General features: G+C 37.0%; 5 protein-coding genes across 9 annotated transcripts; 1 reads left to right on the top strand and 4 right to left on the bottom strand.

Annotated features, from left to right (window-relative positions):
* Positions 1–130: 130 nt before the first annotated feature.
* On the bottom strand, positions 131–1,756 carry LOC103498888 (protein STRICTOSIDINE SYNTHASE-LIKE 4-like). 2 transcript variants are annotated; one of them, XM_008461699.3, is made up of 4 exons: positions 1,242–1,756; positions 1,089–1,162; positions 768–1,004; positions 131–676 (listed from the first exon to the last, which is right to left on the bottom strand). In XM_008461699.3, the coding sequence occupies exons 1-4, from the start codon at positions 1,629–1,631 to the stop codon at positions 268–270; spliced, it is 1,110 nt and encodes a 369-aa protein (XP_008459921.1). In that variant the 5' UTR covers positions 1,632–1,756; the 3' UTR covers positions 131–267. The 2 variants fall into 2 exon arrangements, with proteins under 2 accessions (XP_008459921.1, XP_008459911.1); XM_008461689.3 differs by having other exon boundaries at positions 768–1,007; positions 1,242–1,694.
* A 3,206-nt stretch (positions 1,757–4,962) lies between these two features.
* On the top strand, positions 4,963–8,125 carry LOC103498849 (guanine nucleotide-binding protein subunit gamma 3-like). 2 transcript variants are annotated; one of them, XM_008461628.3, is made up of 5 exons: positions 4,981–5,858; positions 6,483–6,535; positions 6,655–6,699; positions 6,780–6,824; positions 7,181–8,125. In XM_008461628.3, the coding sequence occupies exons 1-5, from the start codon at positions 5,697–5,699 to the stop codon at positions 7,593–7,595; spliced, it is 720 nt and encodes a 239-aa protein (XP_008459850.1). In that variant the 5' UTR covers positions 4,981–5,696; the 3' UTR covers positions 7,596–8,125. The 2 variants fall into 2 exon arrangements, with proteins under 2 accessions (XP_050940883.1, XP_008459850.1); XM_051084926.1 differs by having other exon boundaries at positions 4,963–5,858; positions 6,780–8,125.
* Positions 8,126–8,451: 326 nt separating this feature from the next.
* LOC103498857 (RING-box protein 1a-like) lies at positions 8,452–11,147 on the bottom strand. Its single transcript, XM_008461641.3, has 5 exons — positions 10,836–11,147; positions 10,680–10,730; positions 10,476–10,535; positions 8,950–9,021; positions 8,452–8,863 (listed from the first exon to the last, which is right to left on the bottom strand). The coding sequence occupies exons 1-5, from the start codon at positions 10,966–10,968 to the stop codon at positions 8,826–8,828; spliced, it is 354 nt and encodes a 117-aa protein (XP_008459863.1). The 5' UTR covers positions 10,969–11,147; the 3' UTR covers positions 8,452–8,825.
* Positions 11,148–12,809: 1,662 nt separating this feature from the next.
* On the bottom strand, positions 12,810–14,706 carry LOC103498840 (serine/threonine-protein kinase RIPK). Its single transcript, XM_008461619.3, has 5 exons — positions 14,161–14,706; positions 13,927–14,062; positions 13,694–13,830; positions 13,481–13,604; positions 12,810–13,388 (listed from the first exon to the last, which is right to left on the bottom strand). The coding sequence occupies exons 1-5, from the start codon at positions 14,548–14,550 to the stop codon at positions 13,018–13,020; spliced, it is 1,158 nt and encodes a 385-aa protein (XP_008459841.1). The 5' UTR covers positions 14,551–14,706; the 3' UTR covers positions 12,810–13,017.
* Positions 14,707–16,826: 2,120 nt separating this feature from the next.
* Positions 16,827–19,773, bottom strand: LOC103498823 (pentatricopeptide repeat-containing protein At2g06000). Of its 3 annotated transcripts, XM_051084925.1 has the most exons (3): positions 19,512–19,773; positions 17,453–19,385; positions 16,827–17,303 (listed from the first exon to the last, which is right to left on the bottom strand). In XM_051084925.1, the coding sequence occupies exon 2, from the start codon at positions 19,317–19,319 to the stop codon at positions 17,673–17,675; it is 1,647 nt and encodes a 548-aa protein (XP_050940882.1). In that variant the 5' UTR covers positions 19,320–19,385; positions 19,512–19,773; the 3' UTR covers positions 16,827–17,303; positions 17,453–17,672. The 3 variants fall into 3 exon arrangements, with proteins under 3 accessions (XP_050940882.1, XP_008459803.1, XP_008459808.1); XM_008461581.3 differs by having other exon boundaries at positions 17,453–19,773; XM_008461586.3 differs by having other exon boundaries at positions 17,552–19,773.
* Between the last annotated feature and the right edge of the window lie 61 nt (positions 19,774–19,834).

Here is a 19,834-nt window from a genome sequence, read left to right as displayed (position 1 = left end):
TACTACTTTGATATTGATTTTATTAATGTTTAGGTTGGCAAAACACAATGAAGACGATTTGTGAAATTTTCAACCGACGTACAGGTACCAGATTGAAATTAAAAGGACCAAATTGTAGTTAAGTTCAAAATTAAAGAACTGCAGAAAATATATTAGTGCGATGCATGCATTCTTTAGACAACCAAACTAAAGGTTATGGTTAACTTTTTAGGTTGGGAGAATATAGCCATGGCAGTTAAACAAAAGAGAAGAGAGAGTGCACATAGGTCAGGTGTCCGTTAAAGGCAGTTTGCCGAGGAAGTCGGCATTGAGACTCCCCAAGTAAAGATGATCCTGGAACTCCACAGCGCTTGTGAGGAAGGAGATAACCTTGCCATCAGGATCGTCCAGTTTCCTAAGTATCCTCCCGTTCTCTCCCACTTTAACCACCGTTGCTCTCCGCCGTACGCCATTTACAAGCAGGTCACACAAATTGGGAAAAGTGGCCAGAATGTACCTCGCCATCTTAGACCTCACAACCAACTCCCACCCATCACGAATCGGGTGGAGTAGAGCTATCCAAAAGGAGCCGTCCGGGGCTAGGTTTACGTTATCAGGCGCTCCTGGAAGATGGTCTATCAATATTTCGGTTTCCCCTTGTTTTTGTCCCTTCACCCAATACTTGACACATCTATATCTAGAGTTAAGAGAAAGAAATATTTTTTATTAATGATGGATGAAAGGTTCCAAGTTGCATTTAAGTAAGAGTTGCAAAGTAATTAAATTACTTGAAAGTTTCACAGACGACCACATAACTCTGGTCTGCAGAGAGAGCAACGCCATTGGCGAAATGGAGATTATCGAGAAGGGTTGATATTTGGTGTGAGGAAGGATCGTACTTAAGGAGGCGACCGTGAGGCTTAGCTTCCAGAAAGTCCAAATACCAATTATGAAGTCCAAATTTAGAGCTTGCATCGCTCAAGTAAATGTTGCCATCCGCCGCCTCCACCACATCGTCTGCAAAGCTGCTTCTCCAGCCCCATTCATTTCACACAATAAATCATTAAGCTTAAAGCCCAGAAACAAAGCCATTACTATTTATTTATTACCTTATCATTCTGGTTTGGTTCACATGAGAAGAAACAAGGACAGAACATCCATCTTCATTCACTTTAAGGATGCCCTATGGCAGAAGCAAGTTACGTTATATTATATTATTGTTAAATTGGGTAGTAGAAGTAGAAGCATTTAATTTAGTTAACCTTTTGAGTATCACAGACGAGGATTCCCCATTGGTGGTTGGATGGGGAAGGAGCGAGCCCAAGGAGAGTTTGGGAGTGGGCGTTCTTCCAATTCTCCCAAGATCCGTTGGGATGTAATCTGTTGATCCACCCATTCCTGGAACCCACATACACAATACCTGCTGATTCATCCACACAAACATCTTCTGCATCCTTCACAAAACCCTCTCCTAATTTAACTAATTTCTGCAACTCCTTGTTCAAGGGTGTTAAGGAGGAAGAAGGCAATTCAATAACTGAGTCTGAATCTGGGGATATGGGACAAAATAACATTATCTGCATCCACACAGCTACCACCAAGCCCAACCACCCTACCACCCATTGTCGCCGCAACTTCAAGGCCATCATCATCACCACCACATCCACTCAAATATATTCTACCCCCTCTTCCTGCTACTTCTTCAATCCGAATCTAAAATTAAACTTCCTTTTCTTTTATCTCTCCTATTTCACTTCAAATTTTACATTTGTAATTTTTTTTTTGTTTTTTTTTTGTTATATTTGACATATTCTTACCATATTCCTAAGTTTTTAAATATTAAATAAACTGAAATTTAAAAAGTTAAGTTTATTTTTATAAAGTTAGAAATCTATAAATTCACAAATTCATAGAGGGAAGGGCGATAGATAATGTCTTTTTTTTTTTTAAGAAAAAAAGAAACAACAAATTAGGTTTTGTTTAGGCTGTGATTCGTTTTCATTTTTACGTTCTTAAAAATGTGAAATATAATAAAAACAACTAAAATGTATTTGGTGTATTAAAAAACAGTCCTTGAAATATTCTATTTTCAAAATTAACAAAATGTTGTTTAAAATTTTGCTAATTATGGAGGTTAGATTCACTGTTACAACTTAAAATTACAACCAAACACAAATTCTGAATTTTGAATTCAAGTTTTAAAATTTTAAATTGGAATTAAAAAGAATATGCTTTTGTTTTCTACTGATTTTTTTCTTTTTTTTTGTTTTTATAACAATTTTGGATTACAAATCAAATGGGATGAACAGAGGCCAAATTTAAGATTAATTTAGATATTTTAAAGTGTAGGGACAAAAAATAGTATTCTTAACATTTATAGAGATAATTGTTTTTGTAAAAAAAAATTAAAATTAATTAAAAAAATAAAAAATAACGAAGATGAGTATCGAGTGGATATTAACATTTTAAATAAATTACAAACATAGGAAAATCTATCTCTATGTTAATAGACTTCTACTACTAGTGATATAGTTTATCACTAATACCCTTGTACTTATGATATATATAATTTCTTTTTTATAGTATACTATATTTATTAATGTTTTGGACCTGGGGCAAGTAATAACTACCGAAAAGAAGCAAACTCAATCATTAATGTGAGAGAGCATAGAAAGGGACATGGGGTCGGAGTAGTGTTTTGAAGGCCGAAATGGGAAGGGGAACCCATTTAAATAGAAAGGCAGGCCCTCTTGGAAAAGCAAAAGCCCAGTGTGGGTAGTGGCTGCCTTTGTCAATTTATCAAATAGGTAAACTACAACCAACTCTATTCTACTTCTACTTCTATGTTTCATGAAAAATATAAAAACTCAATCATTGAGAAGACTTATCCGGCTCATGTTAGCAGAGGCCACAAGTGACTCGAGCTTTCAAATACATGTGTGTGCGAAAAATCCTACCATCTCGCTTGTCCTCTCTAACCTCTACATTTGTCTCTCTGGTAAACGGTTATTGTATCACAAAATTACAGGAAAAGAAAAAGAAAGAAAAGAAAAAAAATCTCATCTTCCTGTACAATATTATTGTTTGGAAATCAATGAGATAACATCACCCTACCTCTTTTTTCATCCCTCTTCAATTTCTCTTATTACCTTTTCCTTTTTCTCAAGTTTGAGGTCTTTGTCTGTCTCTCAACTAGTAATTTAAACATGTTTTATCAAGTTCTTACCTACTTTTTTCTTGCATAAAAAAGGTAAACCCCACATTTTTTATTAATTGGTTTAGAACGTAAATGTGCTTGGATTGCTTTTGAAGTCTTTCATGACTAGAGAGAAGGGGTGTGACCAAGCTAAGTTGTTAGGAAGCTAGGTTAAAAGAAGCTAAGTTGTGCACATAGGGAGATTTCCATTGTTGTAGTGAAGAATTTCACTTCAGTGAGGATTATTGATAGTATTGGTTAAATTCTACTATAACGTTTTTTAGTTGTTGCTGGTAGTGAGAAAGTTTTAGTTCAACCCAGTTAGACATTAGAAGTATTGAGTGTGCCCTACATTAACATGGTCGAATGGGTATTAGAATAATGAAATGGTTTGTTATTTATGCGGAGTAAGTTGAGTATATCTTGCCTACTCATGATTTCCAGCAAGTTTGGTAGGTTAATTAAGGAAACTTGGAAATAAAGTTTACCTACAGTTTTATTATTCAAGATTTAATTTCCAAGCATGCTTTGTGTGTTTACTAAAGATAGTCACTCACAGAGCCTTTCAGCTTATGTTTTCAAATGTTTTTCATTTCTCAGATGATGATCGAGATCCCATAAGCTTGACCTATTGCTATTAGTCTGTCGTTTTTTTTACCAAGTAGTGGTTTTGTTTCAATTCGATGTTGAGCTTGTATGCGGTTCGTTAGTGTTAAGCGTTATTAAAGTTTAATGTGTTTAAGGTTATCTTGTAGCTTTTATATTGAAAGGTTTTCGAGTATTATACTTTCAAAGATTTTCTGTGGTTTGTGTTAAAAGTATGTTATAAAATCTCATATGTTGATGCGAGTCAGTTTAAGTCAACTTAGTTAATAAGGGTTGTTAGAGAGTCGATATTTGTTGGCTTCACACCTCTTTCTTGAGTTGGAGAAAGTGTTCGGGCTGAGCGTGATAAAATAATGTTTATTCTTGTTGGAACTTGTACCGCAAACAATACAGTGAAACTAAAATTAGGTGTATGAATTTGGACACCTAGGACAGAACACCTGACCATGAACTTGAACTCCTGGAACTTTGGTCGCTTGGTAGTTTGGACGTCTATGATGTGGTCGCCTAGATTACGTTGCTCAATGCTTGCCGCGTTAAAGATGAATGCCTAGACCTTGTCGCATGGATTTTGTCACCATGAGTTGAACCCCTAAGGTATGTGACCAAAATCTGCAAAATATAAGTTTGTTAAGATAAAAGCTAAGTCACGAACCACACTCCTTTTAAGACATTTTGTAGCTTTGTTTGAAGTGCAACCGGTTCTATTAATGTCGTGACCCCAAGATAAAACAGGCAAAACTCAATCGGAGTTGCATAAAAATCGATCAAAATACTAAACACTCTCTTGATTTTGCTCAAAAACAAAAGAGAGAGAAAGAAAATGGAAAGAACTTGTGAGATATGGTTTTTCTGAGATATGTCAAATGAGTAGCAAGAATGCCCATATATAGAAGTTGAGTTTTGTAACATTTCAACCGTCACAAACATCTCAACACCTAATACATTCTCAATGGATAATTAAAGAAACGTTTTAACCAATTCTAAATAAGAAAACAATTTTAATAATTAAAAACAAAATTGATTTGTGCTAACAAAAGTAAAACCGCTGAATACTTAAAATAAAAAATAATTATTTAATAAAAATATAACATTGTTGTTTTATTCATCACTTTGCCACGCCCAAACAAAACGGATGTGGAGATGGTAATAAATCTATATTTATCTATCCCCTCACACCTTACAAAACATGACATGGGTATGGTAAAACAATTTTTTCATTGACCATTGTCTAAAACAACTATACAAATTATAATCAAGTTGGTAGTGTACGTGTGTATCGTGTATGTCTATGTATATGAGGTACGTAGTGCTCACGTGGGGTCTGAGATGGTTGCTTCCATCGTGCTTTTCGCTTATTTCTTTGGTCTGAAATGGCAGTGGGTGGAGTGGTGAGTCACCAGAGGCAGTGGCAGAGACCCAGAGAAGGCAAAGACAAAAATCACTGAAAGATCCACACACGCATCCACATGGGCTTTCTTTCTTTCTTTCTTACTCCTTCAAAAATTCTCCCTTTCTCCTCTTCTCCCCCTCAAGGCTCAATTCTATCTATCTATCTACTCAAAACTCAGATGCCTTAAATTTTGCTAAATGGGGTTCGTACAAAACTAACAGACACTCCCATATGGCCATTTCAGACTTACAGTCACTCACAGCAGCAGCCTTTTTTCACCTCCTTTTCTTTTACCATTACCATTAACGCCTCTTTATTTGATATTTTCACTATCTTTTCTTAATTTGCTTCGTACACTCCATCATTTTCCGCTTCCTCACTATTTTCTGCACTGCAACTTAGCCCAGAAGTGACAACACACACTATTCTCTTTCCCTTATGTTTACTTGATTTGTGCCCTGCCAACTCCTTGCTTTCCCATTTCCGTAATTCTTTCTCTCTCTTTCTTGCTTAATCATCCCAATGGCTGCTACTCCCACTCGCCCACCTTCTTCTTCTTCTTCTTCTTCTTCTTCAATCCCACCCCCTTACCCCAAGTCCCCTCCTCAGTATCCAGATTTGTATGGAAAGCGCCGACAAGCCGCCAAGCTCCAGATGCTCGACAGGGAGATTGGTTTCCTCGAGGTTTATTTCATTTTTTTTTTCTTAACTTCCTATGCATGCCATTGCCAGTCCCCTTTCTTTCGTGACTCTGAAGAAACTGCTTCTCCTTCACAAACCCCACAACCAACTCTTGTATTCCACTCCCTTTTTTACCCACCATACACCATTTTATCTGATTACAACCTAAGGCTAACTCTTGTTGTATACTGTTTTGAGTATTTCATACCTTTTGGGGGGTGATGGTGGGGGAGGGTACCCGCTGAGGCATCCTCACCTCTTAATATGTTTCAAACCAAAAGGAGTGTTGTTTGTTGATTTGCTTGCACTCTTGTCCCAAAATCAGTTGTCACCCAATTAATTTGTCTCTCTTGTTCTTTTCTTTTAAAAGGCCTAATGTAGATGTTTAATTACATTAATTTTGTTCCTTTACCTGGCCTTCACCATTTGAGCTCTTGTTTATGTGTATTGAATACCCTACCACCATCTTTCCGTACAAAGTTATTAGAAACTGAACACACTACCTATGGGCTACAAGAGAAATCCCATTCCCACATTGATGTTCAACCCAATCATCTGGGTTTTTGATTCCTTGATTGCTTTCTCCTAAAATTAACAAGTTTTTTCTTGATATTGTCTCTGGAGCAGGAAGAATTGAAGTCTACCGAAGGTCTTCAACCGGCATCTAAATGCTGCAAAGAGTATGTACACCAGTTTATTTTCTAAATACTTTCAACTTCTACTGCAGAATGAGTTGGATTTTATTGCCCATCCAGTTAGCTACCAGTTCGTTGATTTGTGTTTTTCTTACACGTTGCAGGGTAGCTGACTATGTGATCGCCAACTCAGATCCCATGATACCAACGTAAGGCCTCTCATCATTTTAATTTTCTCAAATTCTTTCTAGTTTTTTTACTCACGCTGAATGTTTCTTCTTTTAATCAGATATAAGAAACATCGCCGCAGATGTCAATTTTGGAAGTGGCTATGGTATGACTCGCATTATCATTTATTCCTTTATATGGAGTAGAAATAATAAGTGAATTGACCTAAGTTTCTCTCGCCTTTGCTATTTGGCTACTCTAGTTTCCCCGTTGTAATCTGAAGTAATAAGGCATTGCCTAAAATTTGGCTTATAGCGATCATCAATCTCAAATTAGAGGGTAGGTGTCATTTACTGTGAAGATACCGAAAACGACCATAACTATGTAAAATAATAGCCTGGACTTCCCTCGCTACCTTTGCTAATTGAAGCAGAAATGTCTCTCATGTCGTATGTAGACTCAGCATTTTGTGTATACTGGCTAGTGTATTTGACACAGGTTAGTTTTCTCACTTTGATGCAGTGGATTCCCCTGTTGTAAGTTATCCTGGATTTGCTGTTGCTGTTATGCTGGATGCTCGATCCATCTCGAAATCCCTCCCTGCTGCAACTGTAATAACCCTTGTAAATGCCTATCGTGTAGCAGCTGTAAATTACCGAAGTGGCTGTGTTGTGGGCAGTGTGGGCATTGTTGCACTTGTCCAACACTACCCCAATGCTCATGCCCTTGTCCAACCATCACATGCAGCCAATGTTGTAGCCATTTTTCATTACCTTCCTGCTCCTGCCCAGAGTGGCCATGCTGTGAATGCAAATGCAAATGCAAATGCACGTTAGGAAAATGTCTAAAAGTACGACATTGTTGCTGTTTTGGTAGCAGAAGCTGTTGTGGGTGTAGTGGAAACTGCTGCTGTAATCCATGCCAATTGTGTTGCTAGCCAGAGACCACTGCTCACTCCCTTACTCTCTCTGGTATCACTTTGGGAAACTTGGAGTAGTTCAATTAAGGAATGTCAATTAGTCCCAAGAATGTAAAATAATGCTGAGTAAGACGGTGGTGGCGGAGTCAAAAATGATTCTTCCTGCGGTGAGCCTAGCGACTGCAACTGTAATACTGCAAAAACAGTGAGAAGAATGGGAGCATCCTAAACTTCGCCTGCAGAAACTGGGAGAGCTCAGCTCAGGTCCATTAAGCATAATAGCAACCATAAAAGCGCCAGTTGGATGTTGGAGAAAGAAACGGGCGGTCCCATGCCACTGCCACTGCTATATCATAATTATCATTTTTTTTTTTCAATTCACAAGCGCCATTATTTGCTAATGCAACAAGTTGCTCGGTTGAAAATTTAAGACCTCTACAGAGCTTTCTGTCCTCCCCCTGCAATCTCACAGCTCGTTTCCTCTTCTTTTGTCCTGTGGCAATTTTCCAATACCTAAAATAATAGCCAGATATGTCATTTTATGTTCACGATCCACTCTTCGTATTTCTATCCTTTCATTTATTCAAATACGGAAAAGAATGACTAGTCTCTTCTACTTTCTTTTTTAATTCAACAATATCCAAGTGAAAGATTAATCTAGCGTTGAAGGTCATGAGTATAGCATAGCTAATACACGAGTCTCTTCAAGTTGATCTGCCAACTGAATAAATCCAATACACCTCCCTCCTCGTTTCAACCTATTCGTATTTTTTAATTTATAATAGTTTACAATTGTTAAAATGTAAGATAAAAAGTATTTGTTCTTTTAAGATTGATAACTTCATGGGAAGAAGTTTACAGACCCGAAGGCAACTAAAATAAATCCAAATTTTCCAGATTAATTGAGACCTTGAAGTAAATACAAGTACAGATATTGTAAGCAGTAAAACAAAGGACTAGCCCAATTGTTTAAATTTAAAAAAAAAAGAAAAAAGAAAAAAACACACGCGCGCACAAAAACAAACTAACGTTCAAGTGCTACCCTGATTTCTATAAACATCTCTGGAATATAATCAGATAATATATTCAAGTTGGTGGCATTTAATCCTCTGGATAACTGTAGTTCAACAACAAAATGCATCTTGAGACTGCTAGTTCTGAAATTTTATTGGGAGAGTCCATCGTCAAAGCCCTCATAGCCACAAGATAATTTTAAGGAATAAAGACATCCTCAACAGCACGAAAGTTCTAGTGACCATACTTCTGAAATTCCCATTCGCTATTATCTGTAAAAATGGCAAAGCTCCCTTTAAATTTCGAAGTTCATATAAAGATATGGGAAAACGGTAGGGGAAGAACTTGAAACACATACCCAATGGGCAAACTTGACGTGTCTTCAACCATCTGCTGATACAGTGGAAATGAAATGCATGATTACACACCCCTACAAATACAAAAAACAATACATTCAACACCACGCCTTAGGCTTCTGCTATAATTCCACATCGGCAGCAAAAGAGGCACATAAATGTTCGGTGATAATCGCAAGAGAATGTTTCATGCTGCAGGTTGGATATTCTCCGTGACCTTGATTAAGGGGAGAATATTTACAACATCAAGATGTTTGTTTCTTTTCAGCGAAAAACATCAAGATGTTAGACCATATAGTCATAAATTAGAATTATTAAATAGCCAAAAAAATTGAATTACTAACATCAATACCAAATGAACAATTTGGTCCCTTTAATTTCTGAAACAGAACATTTAGTCCAGCCACTGTAAGATCTGCAACTACTTGCAACTACCCAAAATAATAATAATAATAATAACAACAACTTGGGAAGGCACTCCAATAAGAAAAATTATTGGTTCGGAAGGTCTAAGAGACCTGTAAAGTCAATCTAACGTTTCAACACTGAAGTATATCCATCCTGATTATCTAGCTTCAATCTTATACGGCATTGGCTGCCAAAAGACGTTGAATTGGGTTTACCTTCAACAAGGAGACCAGTGGAACACAACCGATGAGACAAAATTTGACAAGTAGGGTTTTAGCCTAGTTGTTTGCAACTTCTGCACCGGTACCTGTTGTCGTGGTTAGAGGTTGATGGTTAACCTTGAGCCTCTTGAAAGAGACATACTGTATGTAAGAGACCATAAAATTCTTTAGGGGCTTAGAAAGGTAGGTACTGGGCAGTTTAGTTGTTGGCGTTGTTTCTCTTCCTAAAGGTCCTTTGATGGGCTGATCAAGTATTGCTTCCTTCAGGTTTCTGATTGAATTTCTTTGGCAGTTTTAAAGATGAAAACAATTTCTCATTTCAAGGTTGAATTAGTGATTAGACATTTCAAATTGTCAATTCAGTATGTATTGAGTGGTCTAGGTTGTGTTCTTGTGCTTATTTTCCTCAGCTCTTAAGGGAAAAAAAAAATATATAAATTAATTTTTTTAAAAAAAAAAAAGCCCCTACCGAACTAGAGTGGGCAACCAAAAAAAACATAAAAAACACTCACTTTTCAGAATTTTAGCCTTCAAGGTTAGCTTACTACAGATTGGATCAATATGGCTAAGGTAGGAAACAATTTAAGGTTACAGCAACTGACCAAAAAAACCACAGAAAAAGACTACAATCCAACTGAATAAAACCTAGTTCATACTTGACACAAAGAGGTCGTGTGGCTGAAAGTCACAAGGAGGAATTAAACCTAACATCCACGCGATCTCTCTCTAATCAAGGCCAGACACTAATAAGAAAAATTATTGCTCTAAATATTCAGAAGAGAGACTCAGTCGATCATCCGCCTCCACATGTAAGATGCAACCAAAGTATTGAAAATAGTAGCACATATCGTATCTCTGTGAATGGGTTGGAGATAGGGAGAGGGAATGAGAAAACATACCCCACGCTACAGTACATTCCTCGCTGGTTGCGCTGGCCTGGTTTGCTTGACACTCAATACCTAGATACCAAACAATGATAGACAGTTAAAATAAATATAGATATTTTTTTTTAAAGGGGAGGAAGGTCGACAGAAGGGAAGAAGAAGAAGAAGAAGATCGCTCCAGATATCTTAAAACTTAGGTCTGGGTGATGATGAACTTACAAAGATCCATGATATGGTTCCTACAGATCGCACAGTTATCGACAACGATATCTGCAATAAGAATGAATCGTGCGATTTAAAGACGAAGGTTTCGATGCAAGAAGGTAAACAGAACAATGAGAGCAGTAATAGCAAAGATTAGGGTTTTGAATATACCCCATGCCCAAAGAGCGACGGCGTTCCACTTTTTGATCTCAAAACGCTTGGGTTTCTTGGTAGATGAAGGACCGGCACTGCTCGAAGCCTCGACGGCAGAAACCATTGGAACGTCGGAATCCAAGGTGGCCATAAATAACTGGCAATAAAAGAAGCTTTTTCCTCCTCCGTCGGCTTCACACGGCACGGGCGTACTCAATTCCTTTTGTTGGCTCTTAAATTTTTTATTTTCCAAAAAAGGAGTTTTTTGCCATTAAACTTCTATAATCTATTTTAACCCATCGATACTACAACATGATGTCGACACGCAGAAGAAAAAGGAAAAAGATAATATTGACTTGACACCCAAAATTGTGTGACATGGTACTAAAATCTCCATGGAAATTTCTACGGGCTTGAAACGTAGATAAAAAGAAAATTGAATAAATAAGTGCAAGTCTAGAAGAATGTCACATGAAAGATAACAAAAAAGATGTTGGAACAATCCAGTGAACCATGGCAAAAGCAAAATGAATTCTAAAAATAACCAAATGAGTAAAGGAGAAAATAACTAAAATAATTAAACATATAAAAGTGGAGAGATCACATTGATTGAAAAAACATAGATCAAACTCTACCTGGCTCAGAGAAAAATAAATACTAGAATAATTAGAAAATAAAAGATATCAAATAACATGAAACATATACACGTTTGAACTAAAAGGAAACTGAAAAATTAAATTAAATAACCACACACAATAGAATGAATCGTGAAGAATCTACATTTTCAATTAAAAATCAATCGATATATGAATCAAGATAAATGAAAAAAATCACAAAATTGATAGATAATGGTTATTCAATCCAATTTGTGAAGAGCATTCCGTTTTTACAACCAAGACGAATAGATTTTCTCTCTTTGCCATTAGCATGTATGAAAAAGACAATCAACAAGAAATCAATTAAATATTATGTACAGACAACCAAATTATTCGCTATTAAAGTGTCTTGAATTTTAAGAAAAAGAAGAAGAGATAATATAAAAATTTGAACACATACAATATAGATAAAACACAATCATGCACTAATAGGGAACAAAATAAACTAAAAGAATATCACATACACGTCCTTAAAAGAAAGACAACAGAGAAGAAAGAGGATTATGATTAACAATGCATCCGAAATAACAAAAAAGAACACCAAAATGATGGAGGGGTCTATGTTTCTGTGATTTTGCTGAAATATTGCTTGAATGGTGTCCATATTTCTTAAGTGTCGTTTCAACTTTCCTTTAAGAAATACAAACAAGAAAAAAAAAACAAAATTGATCAATTTAATGAATTGATGGATTTAATGTAGGGCCCGTATGACATCTAGGCCCAATTCTTTTTGAAGTATTTTCACCCCATTAAGCCATTCGTGACTGAAATAGAATAGTAGTGCAGAAATCTCTATGGTAACACCTAAGAAACGGTGGAGGTGAACACTAGGTAATCTGACCTATTTAATTAAGCTCTGCAAAAGCACTTAAAACATAATGATTTATTTTCTATAAAAATAAAAATAGATAAAATCGAAAATTTAAAATTATTTTAGTTTTGAGGATAAAATAACAACCACGATACAAAATTCCTAACAAACTTGCAACACTATATAAATAAAAGTGTTGATGGTAGCAATAAAAGTAACAAAAAGTATTTAACTGGTTATGGTAAATCAATACCAATTTTATATGATTTAACTTAAAATATTAAAAAATAAATAATAATAATAATAAAATATAAAGCTGACTGGAGTGGAAGTCATCCTCATCTTTCCATTAAGAAATAGATAGCCGCTTTACAGGCGCTACCCCCTTCCTTTCTTCGGTGTTCTTATTTTTTATTCTTATCCAATTCTAAAGTCAAAACTGCTGAGCTGTCTTTTGGTGATGTGGACGCCTTAGAATGATTAAGGGAAAAAAAAGTATTATAACGCAACCACGACACGACACAATGCAACACAACACTAAAATTAATTAATGCAATAGATCCGTGTGTTGAGGAGGAAATTGAAGCAACTGATCTTCCTTCATGGCATCGCAATTAATTTATAATTACGATCCCCTTTGAACAAGAACAAAAAACGCACCAAATCCTCTGTAATTGTATATCTACAGTTGGGGTTTATGATTTTCATTTAACCAGCCCCTGCACCTTAGGGTTCAGGCTTGAATTGAATTTGGCTGATCCATAACCGTGTAAACGAAGGTGCCTGAAGAAATATCATCGAAATCCTTGAGTGGCTCTAATACCTTGACGACGGCGCTCATGGTGGGCCTCTGCTTTGGGCGGTGGCTTAAGCATTGGTAAGCCAACGAGGCTGCTTTCTGAGCTCCCATTTCGGAGTATTGGCCTTCAAGTCTGGGGTCTATTATACGGCTTAGCTTCCTGGGATCATTCAGCATCGGCCTCGCCCATTCGGCCAAATTCTGTTGTCTCTTACGGCTACTCTTCTCCACCGACCTCCGTCCTGTCAGCAGCTCCAAAAGCACTACTCCAAAGCTATACACATCACTCATCGCCGTCAGATGCCCTGAACCCAATCATAATTAAATTCAAGTTCAACTAACTAACTCTTTAGTTTTAAGCAACAAGTTCATGAATCTCGATGATTCTTACGCATACCAGTCATTATATACTCCGGCGCCGCATATCCATGTGTACCCATTACTCGGGTGGAGACGTGAGTGTTGTCTCCTTCTGGACCGTCTTTGGCCAGACCAAAATCAGACAGCTTCGCAGTGTAATCCTGATAGGAAATGCAAATTCAATTATGGGAATCAATTAACCTGGGTTTCACACACAATAACAGTCTACTAATCTGTATCAGTATCTTACAGAATCAAGCAGTACGTTGGAGGCTTTGAAATCTCGGTAAATGACTGGTTTATCTGCTTCGTGTAGGAAGGCGAGACCCTTTGCAGCTCCAAGAGCGATCTTCATTCTCGTGGACCACGGCAATGGGATTGAATATTCTAAGAAACCTCATTGAGATTATGATAAAGACAAACAAACAAAAAACAGTGGGGAAAGTAAGTAATTTAAGTGGATAGCATTCCATATATCCATACTTTTGAAAAGTTGATTCTCCAAGCTTCCTCTGGGCATATACTCATACACAAGCATCCTATGTTCGTCTTCGCAGCAATATCCAATTAGCTTGACAAGATGGGCGTGCTTAAGTTGCCCTAGAAAAATGACCTCCGTCTGACATTGAGGATTGAATAGGAATTGAATTGATTAAAAAAAAGAGAAAGAGAATGGAATTGAAAGGACTGAATTGGAATAGAAGTAGGGTAGCGTACCAGCCACTCCCTGTGGCCTTGGGTTCCATCCAAATCGAGGAGTTTAATGGCGACGGGCTGAGGGAGCAAGCCAGGCCTGAGATTGTCATCGAGGAAGCCTTTGTAGACGGGGCCGAAGCCACCCTCTCCAAGGAAGTTTGAGGAAGAGAAGGCCTGAGAGATGAGCTTCAACTCGGCGAGGGTGAAGACGTGGATGTCAGATCCGGCAAGAGAGATTGAAAGATCCTCGGAGATGGTTGAGTTAGGGTTAGTGAAATCGATTTTGGAAATCCTCTGGAAGGAACTAGGCTTACCATTGGCGGCCACTACTTTCATCACCTCCGACGACTGGGACTCCACCTCGCAGCAGCTGGAGAATATGGATCTCCACTTCATTTTCTTCACCGCCATTCCTTCTCTCTTTCTTTCTTTTTTTCTTTCTTCTCTATAATCTACACACTATTGTTATTACTACTACTATTATTATTAATTTGAACAACTAAAGGAATCAAGAATGCACCACCGGCCTTCGCAACCCAAAACTAATACCCTTTTACCAATTTTGGCTTATTTTTCTTTTAATATTTATGCTGTGTTTTCGGTCTTTTGACACCCTGTATCACATTCACATAACAACTGCTCCATCCACGTGCTAATTTCTATTCCTTTTTCATCAGATCAACCCACATTAACTATATAATATCAATTCTCAACCTATTCATTCTGTTTCTTTTACCCCTGGCCTTCCTATAAATGACTCTAAAATTTGGGGGCAAAATTGTCAAATGATTTTATTTTATTTTCAATGTTGTTGTTAAATTTGAGTGAAATTATTAAAATACGTGCGTGTCCACGCTAAAAAGCAATCTTGCCCTCAGCTCAAAATTGATGCTCTCTCACCAAGATCGATGTCACTCTCACGAAGGCTTGCTCAAAAATTGGTGTTCTTGTTCAAGTCTTGCTAGTCTCGTCCATCATTCACGGTGTCACTATCTCACTCTACCTCTTCTCCGCTCTAGTGTTTGTGACATCGAAGTTGCTTGTGTGGATTTGTCGTACAAGAGAAGAAGACATAGGAGAAGGGAAAAAAGGGGAGAAAAATGTGCTAGTAATAAGAAGAAAAAAAAACGACAATATCCTAACTTTACACAATCACATGTATTATTTTTCAAGATCCAGATAATTTACCATTTTGAATATTTACGATGGATTATCTATACAATTATATTTACACGTATAATAAGAAAACTAAATCTTTAACTTTGATCATATAAATTTTACTTAAATTGAGTTTTCATCGATATCGATTCATATATTGTTAAACTATATATGCATATATGTTTTAGTGTTTATGCATCTATCTTGTAATCTGTATTAAAAGTTTCAAAATTCAAATATTTATCGTCTTTATATAAATATATATTAAAAAAAATATACAATCTATATAAATGGTTCAAAAAAATACAGTTCTTTTTTGGTAATCTTAAATTCAATAAAACTAAAAAATGAAAACCTCTATGTAAATTGAATTTTTGGTTTGATTGGATTTGGGTTGGGTTGGACGGATTTAAGCGAAGGTAATTTAGAGAGAGATAAAAGAGAAAAATGTTGTGCGGACGGTGTGAAGAATAAGGAGAGAGCAAACTAGAGAATAGTGGTAGCGGGTGAGAGAGGTGGGCCCGGGATTAGATGTCGTCATCCATTGAAAGTCAAAGGAGCATCCTTCTGAATAATCTAATATTTCAAATGAAAAGTGAACCTTTTTTTTTTTAACATTAAAATTTGCAAAAACGCGTGAAGAAGAAGCCATAATTTGACCGACTCCCCAAGCAGCCTCCTAAGTCCTCCTATTTACACTAACGTATTCGGAAATTCCAACCTTCCGTATATATACTTTTGCTCTTTTCTTTGAATATTATTTCTCCATACCATTTGTTCCAAGGAATACTTTCTATTCTTTTAATTTTACAATATTATTTTTATCTCTCAAACCAAGCAGAGCAAAGTCTACTTGTGAAAAAGAAAATTGATCCATCATCAATTTTTTAAAGATAAATATTAACAAACTATCTAAGTAGATTTACTTAGACAGTCTAAGAGCTCAATCTAGACAAGTCTGACACGAATTTTTAATATAAAGAAAGATGTAAAATTAATAGAACAAAAGTTTCATAGTTTATCTAATTGATGGCCCAAGATTTACAGTATAAATTGACATTTTCTCAGATAGAAAATAATAATTTAGTATACAATGTTTTGAGTTAAAAAGTGCTGCTCGCCATACTTACTTGACTTCTCCCATTTTGCAGCTTTTAAATTAACGATTAAAAGTTTATTAATTTATAATTTCATAGACACATGTTAACGCGTTTGAGTTGGCCACTTACTGAAGACGGTCTCAAACGGCGACAGAAGCGACCACGGTCAACAATAAAAACCCGGCCTCTTCACTGTTATTATATTAAGCATAAGTATTTCACCACCACATTAGCTTCAACTTTGACTTGCATCCACATAGATTCTGGATTGTTCAGGTCTAGAAATTCTACAAATCCATACAACACGTTGAATCATCCATCAGTTTCAGACAAGAACTCGTGATATATAAATAATTTAAATACCGGTTTGAAATCACCAAAAAAAAAAAAGAAAAAAAAAAAGAAAAGAAAGAAAAAGAAAAGGAGAAGTTTTTCATGCAAACGATGCCACCATAAGTACTGCACCAGACGCGACCATATAATTGTTATGCTATAATCAAAGTTTACATAACAGCAGGGTATTCCACTCGAGCTGAATCAAGTCAACTCAAGAAATATGATAATCCTTACATGGATTTTATGTTAATTTAAAAAGGCTTGTACATGACCAAAACTAATCGTTTGATCTAAGCTCATCTGCATTTCTTCACTGAATCACCGCCAATGGTAACCATAATAACCCGTGAGAACAAGTGCCATCAATTGCACGAAGAATATGGCCTAATGGTCTTCCCCTCACTAGCGTATCCAGATCAGCTTCAGCACACCTCTCTCTTTGATTGGTTTTCAATCAGAACTCCAAAGGTTTTGCCTATGACAAGCATGAAATAGTATGGTAATCATTGTCGCTGGGATTCAGACAGCGAGCTTTAAACCCTTTGCGCGAGAACTCGGACTAGTACTGGCCTGCAGTGCAACAGAAACATTAAGAATTCGGACGACAACAATAATGAAATAAAGAATCTTTGATAATTTTAAACTATGACCCCCCCCCCCCCAAAAAAAAAAAAAAAAAACATTTTGGGGAGAACATTTCTATTCCGAATAACAGGCACCTCACAACAGCATAGAAGTTGAACATGGCCAATGGGTAGTACTACTATCACAGAAACTATACGGCCTTGAGAAACTAGAGTCAGTGTAAATGTCCTAACCGTCTATTAGTAGTCAACTTGTCTCATACTTCACTTGCTTATTTTGTGATCTGGCACAGAACAGGAGAACACTTCCCAATAGTTGCAGGCCGAAAATTCTTAGTCCACTACACAATAGACCTCACCAAACAGCAACTGGCACACTTGAAGATTTTCTTGTAAGCAGGCTCCCTAACGATAACGAGCCCAAGTTGAGCTTCTGTAAAGCAGCTTGTTTGATTTGAGAGGCTTCATTAGGCATTCCAGCCTTCAGAAGGCAAGATATCAAAGAATTAATAGTAATTTCATCTGGAATACAGTTGATCTCAATCATCTTATAAAAAGTGCTAATTGCCTCCACCATCCTCCCTTTCATACAGTTGCCAATAATAAGAATGGTAAATGTTATTTTATCAGGCCTGCATTTCTTCTCCTGCATCTCAGCCACTATGAAGTTTGCCTCATCCACCTGTCCAGCCTTGCAAAATCTATCAATCACGGGATTATAAATAAATGGTTTGGGAACAACCTCACTCGATTTCAAGTGCCTCAAAAAATTTCTCGCCTCCTGTATTCTATTTTCCTTACAAAGAGCATTGATGAGAACAGCATAGGTATACACATTTGGTGACAGATTTCTTAGTTTCATCTCCTCCCAGAGCTTCAAACCTTGATTCACTTCACCTTCCCGGCAATAGCCATCAATCAGGGAAGTGACTGTAACCACGTCTGGTGGACAGCCAAGAAGAAGCATTTTCTCGTACATGACCATAGCAGATCTCATGTTTCCAACCTTGCCAAAACCATCAATGAGGACATTGAAAGTGAAGTTGTTGGGTTTGATTCCAGAACTAACCATCTCGTCAAAAAGCTCAGAAGCTGCCTTCATATCACCCAATTTGCAATAGCCTGATATAATTGATGTATAGGTTATAACATCCGGGGAAACCCCTTTTATTAACATAACTTCTTTTAGCAAATCATGCCCTTTACTAATCTCATTGACCCTACAAAACCCATTTATAAGCGTATTATACGAAACAATATCAGGAAAGCAACCAAAATTTCCCATATTCTGGAAAAACTCAAAGGCCTTATCAATTTCTCCTATTCTGCACAATCCTCTAATTAATATATTGAAGCTGTAAACATCTGGAACAAAATATGGTTCCAAGTGCTCCCTGAATAGTGAGACAGCTTCATCTACTAGGTTCTGCTTGACCAACATATTCAACAAGTTATTGTACACAAAAGGACTAACTTTAATACCATAACAGTGAACCTCATTAAGAAAATTTTTGGCAGAATCAAACTTTCCCATTCGAGCGTATGAAGACACCAAGAGTTCTAAAATGGAACTATCCGGCAAAATCCCATCACTCCTCATGCAATCAAACACAATTTTTGCAGAATCATTGAGACCCACTTTACAGAGATTCCTCATGAGCAAATCATAGGTATTAAAGGTATGGTTAATGCTCAGGTGTATTCTACTAAACTCAAAAAACTTCAAACCCAATAAGGGATCTCTAAACCGCTTAATAACCTCAAAAGCGATTGAAGGGTTCAAGTTTCTACTTAGATAACCAAAACAAGCATTGAGGGAATGCGATCGAGAAAAGAGAGTGCAAACAACCTTCACTAGCCAAGCCTCCGAGTTTCGTATTATCTCTCTATCACAAAAAGGCCGAGCGCGTGATACTGAATCTGCAAGGCTGTAAAACTGAGAAATGGAGAAGTTGGAGAGTCGAAGCCTGTAGGCACGGCTAGAGAAGAATAAGAGGGTCATCTGCAGCCCCACGCCATCATTGGGCTCTGCTCTATCTTCCCATATATTCTCAATCACAATCCTTTCCTGTTTACAGACAGTAGGTCTTTCAGATTGTCTTTCAGACTCTCTGATCTTCATGCAATGAATTAAATGTCCAGTCTAACTCGCATAAATAATATGGATTCCATCATTTTGTTCAAGACAGGAAACCTGAGATCGAACGAAGCTCGAATGCTATAACACTGTTCACAACAAAATGCTGGTTGATGAAAGTTGCCTATTCGCGAAAGTAAGGAAAACTCGGAACCAAGTAAGGAACTCAGAATTCCAATCAATGTGCGTTCCGAAATATGATACTACGAGAACTCCATCAAAATATCTGGACCTCGAAAGCGAGGGACAGCTGCGAATCGGATGAATCAACGACCCCCTGGTTCCTGCGTTTAGGGTTTTTCGTTTTACTTTGTTTAGTGTTTTCTTAAAAGTCTTGTGTGGTTCTGCTTTGGGCCGAGGAGCTTAAGATCAGGGCCGTT

Source organism: Cucumis melo, chromosome 5 (genome assembly GCF_025177605.1).
Source record: "Cucumis melo cultivar AY chromosome 5, USDA_Cmelo_AY_1.0, whole genome shotgun sequence".
NCBI lineage: Eukaryota > Viridiplantae > Streptophyta > Magnoliopsida > Cucurbitales > Cucurbitaceae > Cucumis > Cucumis melo.
The sequence above is the reverse complement of the archived record's forward strand: the minus strand, read 5'-3'. Positions and strand labels throughout refer to the sequence as shown.

What these genes read in the sequence shown, in the direction of transcription:
- LOC103498888 (XM_008461689.3), bottom strand. Translation starts at nt 1,631, where the DNA reads ATGATGATGGCCTTGAAGTTGCGGCGACAATGGGTGGTAGGGTGGTTG. An exon ending in TCGTCTGTGATACTCAAAAG is followed by an intron (nt 1,163 to 1,241) that starts GTTAACTAAATT and finishes CTTCTGCCATAG; the next exon opens with GGCATCCTTAAAGTGAATGA. An exon ending in GTCGTCTGTGAAACTTTCAA is followed by an intron (nt 677 to 767) that starts GTAATTTAATTA and finishes TCTTAACTCTAG; the next exon opens with ATATAGATGTGTCAAGTATT.
- LOC103498849 (XM_008461628.3), top strand. Translation starts at nt 5,697, where the DNA reads ATGGCTGCTACTCCCACTCGCCCACCTTCTTCTTCTTCTTCTTCTTCT. An exon ending in TCAGATCCCATGATACCAAC is followed by an intron (nt 6,700 to 6,779) that starts GTAAGGCCTCTC and finishes TCTTTTAATCAG; the next exon opens with ATATAAGAAACATCGCCGCA. An exon ending in CAATTTTGGAAGTGGCTATG is followed by an intron (nt 6,825 to 7,180) that starts GTATGACTCGCA and finishes ACTTTGATGCAG; the next exon opens with TGGATTCCCCTGTTGTAAGT.
- LOC103498857 (XM_008461641.3), bottom strand. Translation starts at nt 10,968, where the DNA reads ATGGCCACCTTGGATTCCGACGTTCCAATGGTTTCTGCCGTCGAGGCT. An exon ending in GGAATGTACTGTAGCGTGGG is followed by an intron (nt 9,022 to 10,475) that starts GTATGTTTTCTC and finishes TTGTATTTGTAG; the next exon opens with GGGTGTGTAATCATGCATTT. An exon ending in ACGTCAAGTTTGCCCATTGG is followed by an intron (nt 8,864 to 8,949) that starts GTATGTGTTTCA and finishes CCATTTTTACAG; the next exon opens with ATAATAGCGAATGGGAATTT.
- LOC103498840 (XM_008461619.3), bottom strand. Translation starts at nt 14,550, where the DNA reads ATGGCGGTGAAGAAAATGAAGTGGAGATCCATATTCTCCAGCTGCTGC. An exon ending in AAGGCCACAGGGAGTGGCTG is followed by an intron (nt 14,063 to 14,160) that starts GTACGCTACCCT and finishes CCTCAATGTCAG; the next exon opens with ACGGAGGTCATTTTTCTAGG. An exon ending in CCAACGTACTGCTTGATTCT is followed by an intron (nt 13,605 to 13,693) that starts GTAAGATACTGA and finishes ATTTCCTATCAG; the next exon opens with GATTACACTGCGAAGCTGTC.
- LOC103498823 (XM_008461581.3), bottom strand. Translation starts at nt 19,439, where the DNA reads ATGAAGATCAGAGAGTCTGAAAGACAATCTGAAAGACCTACTGTCTGT.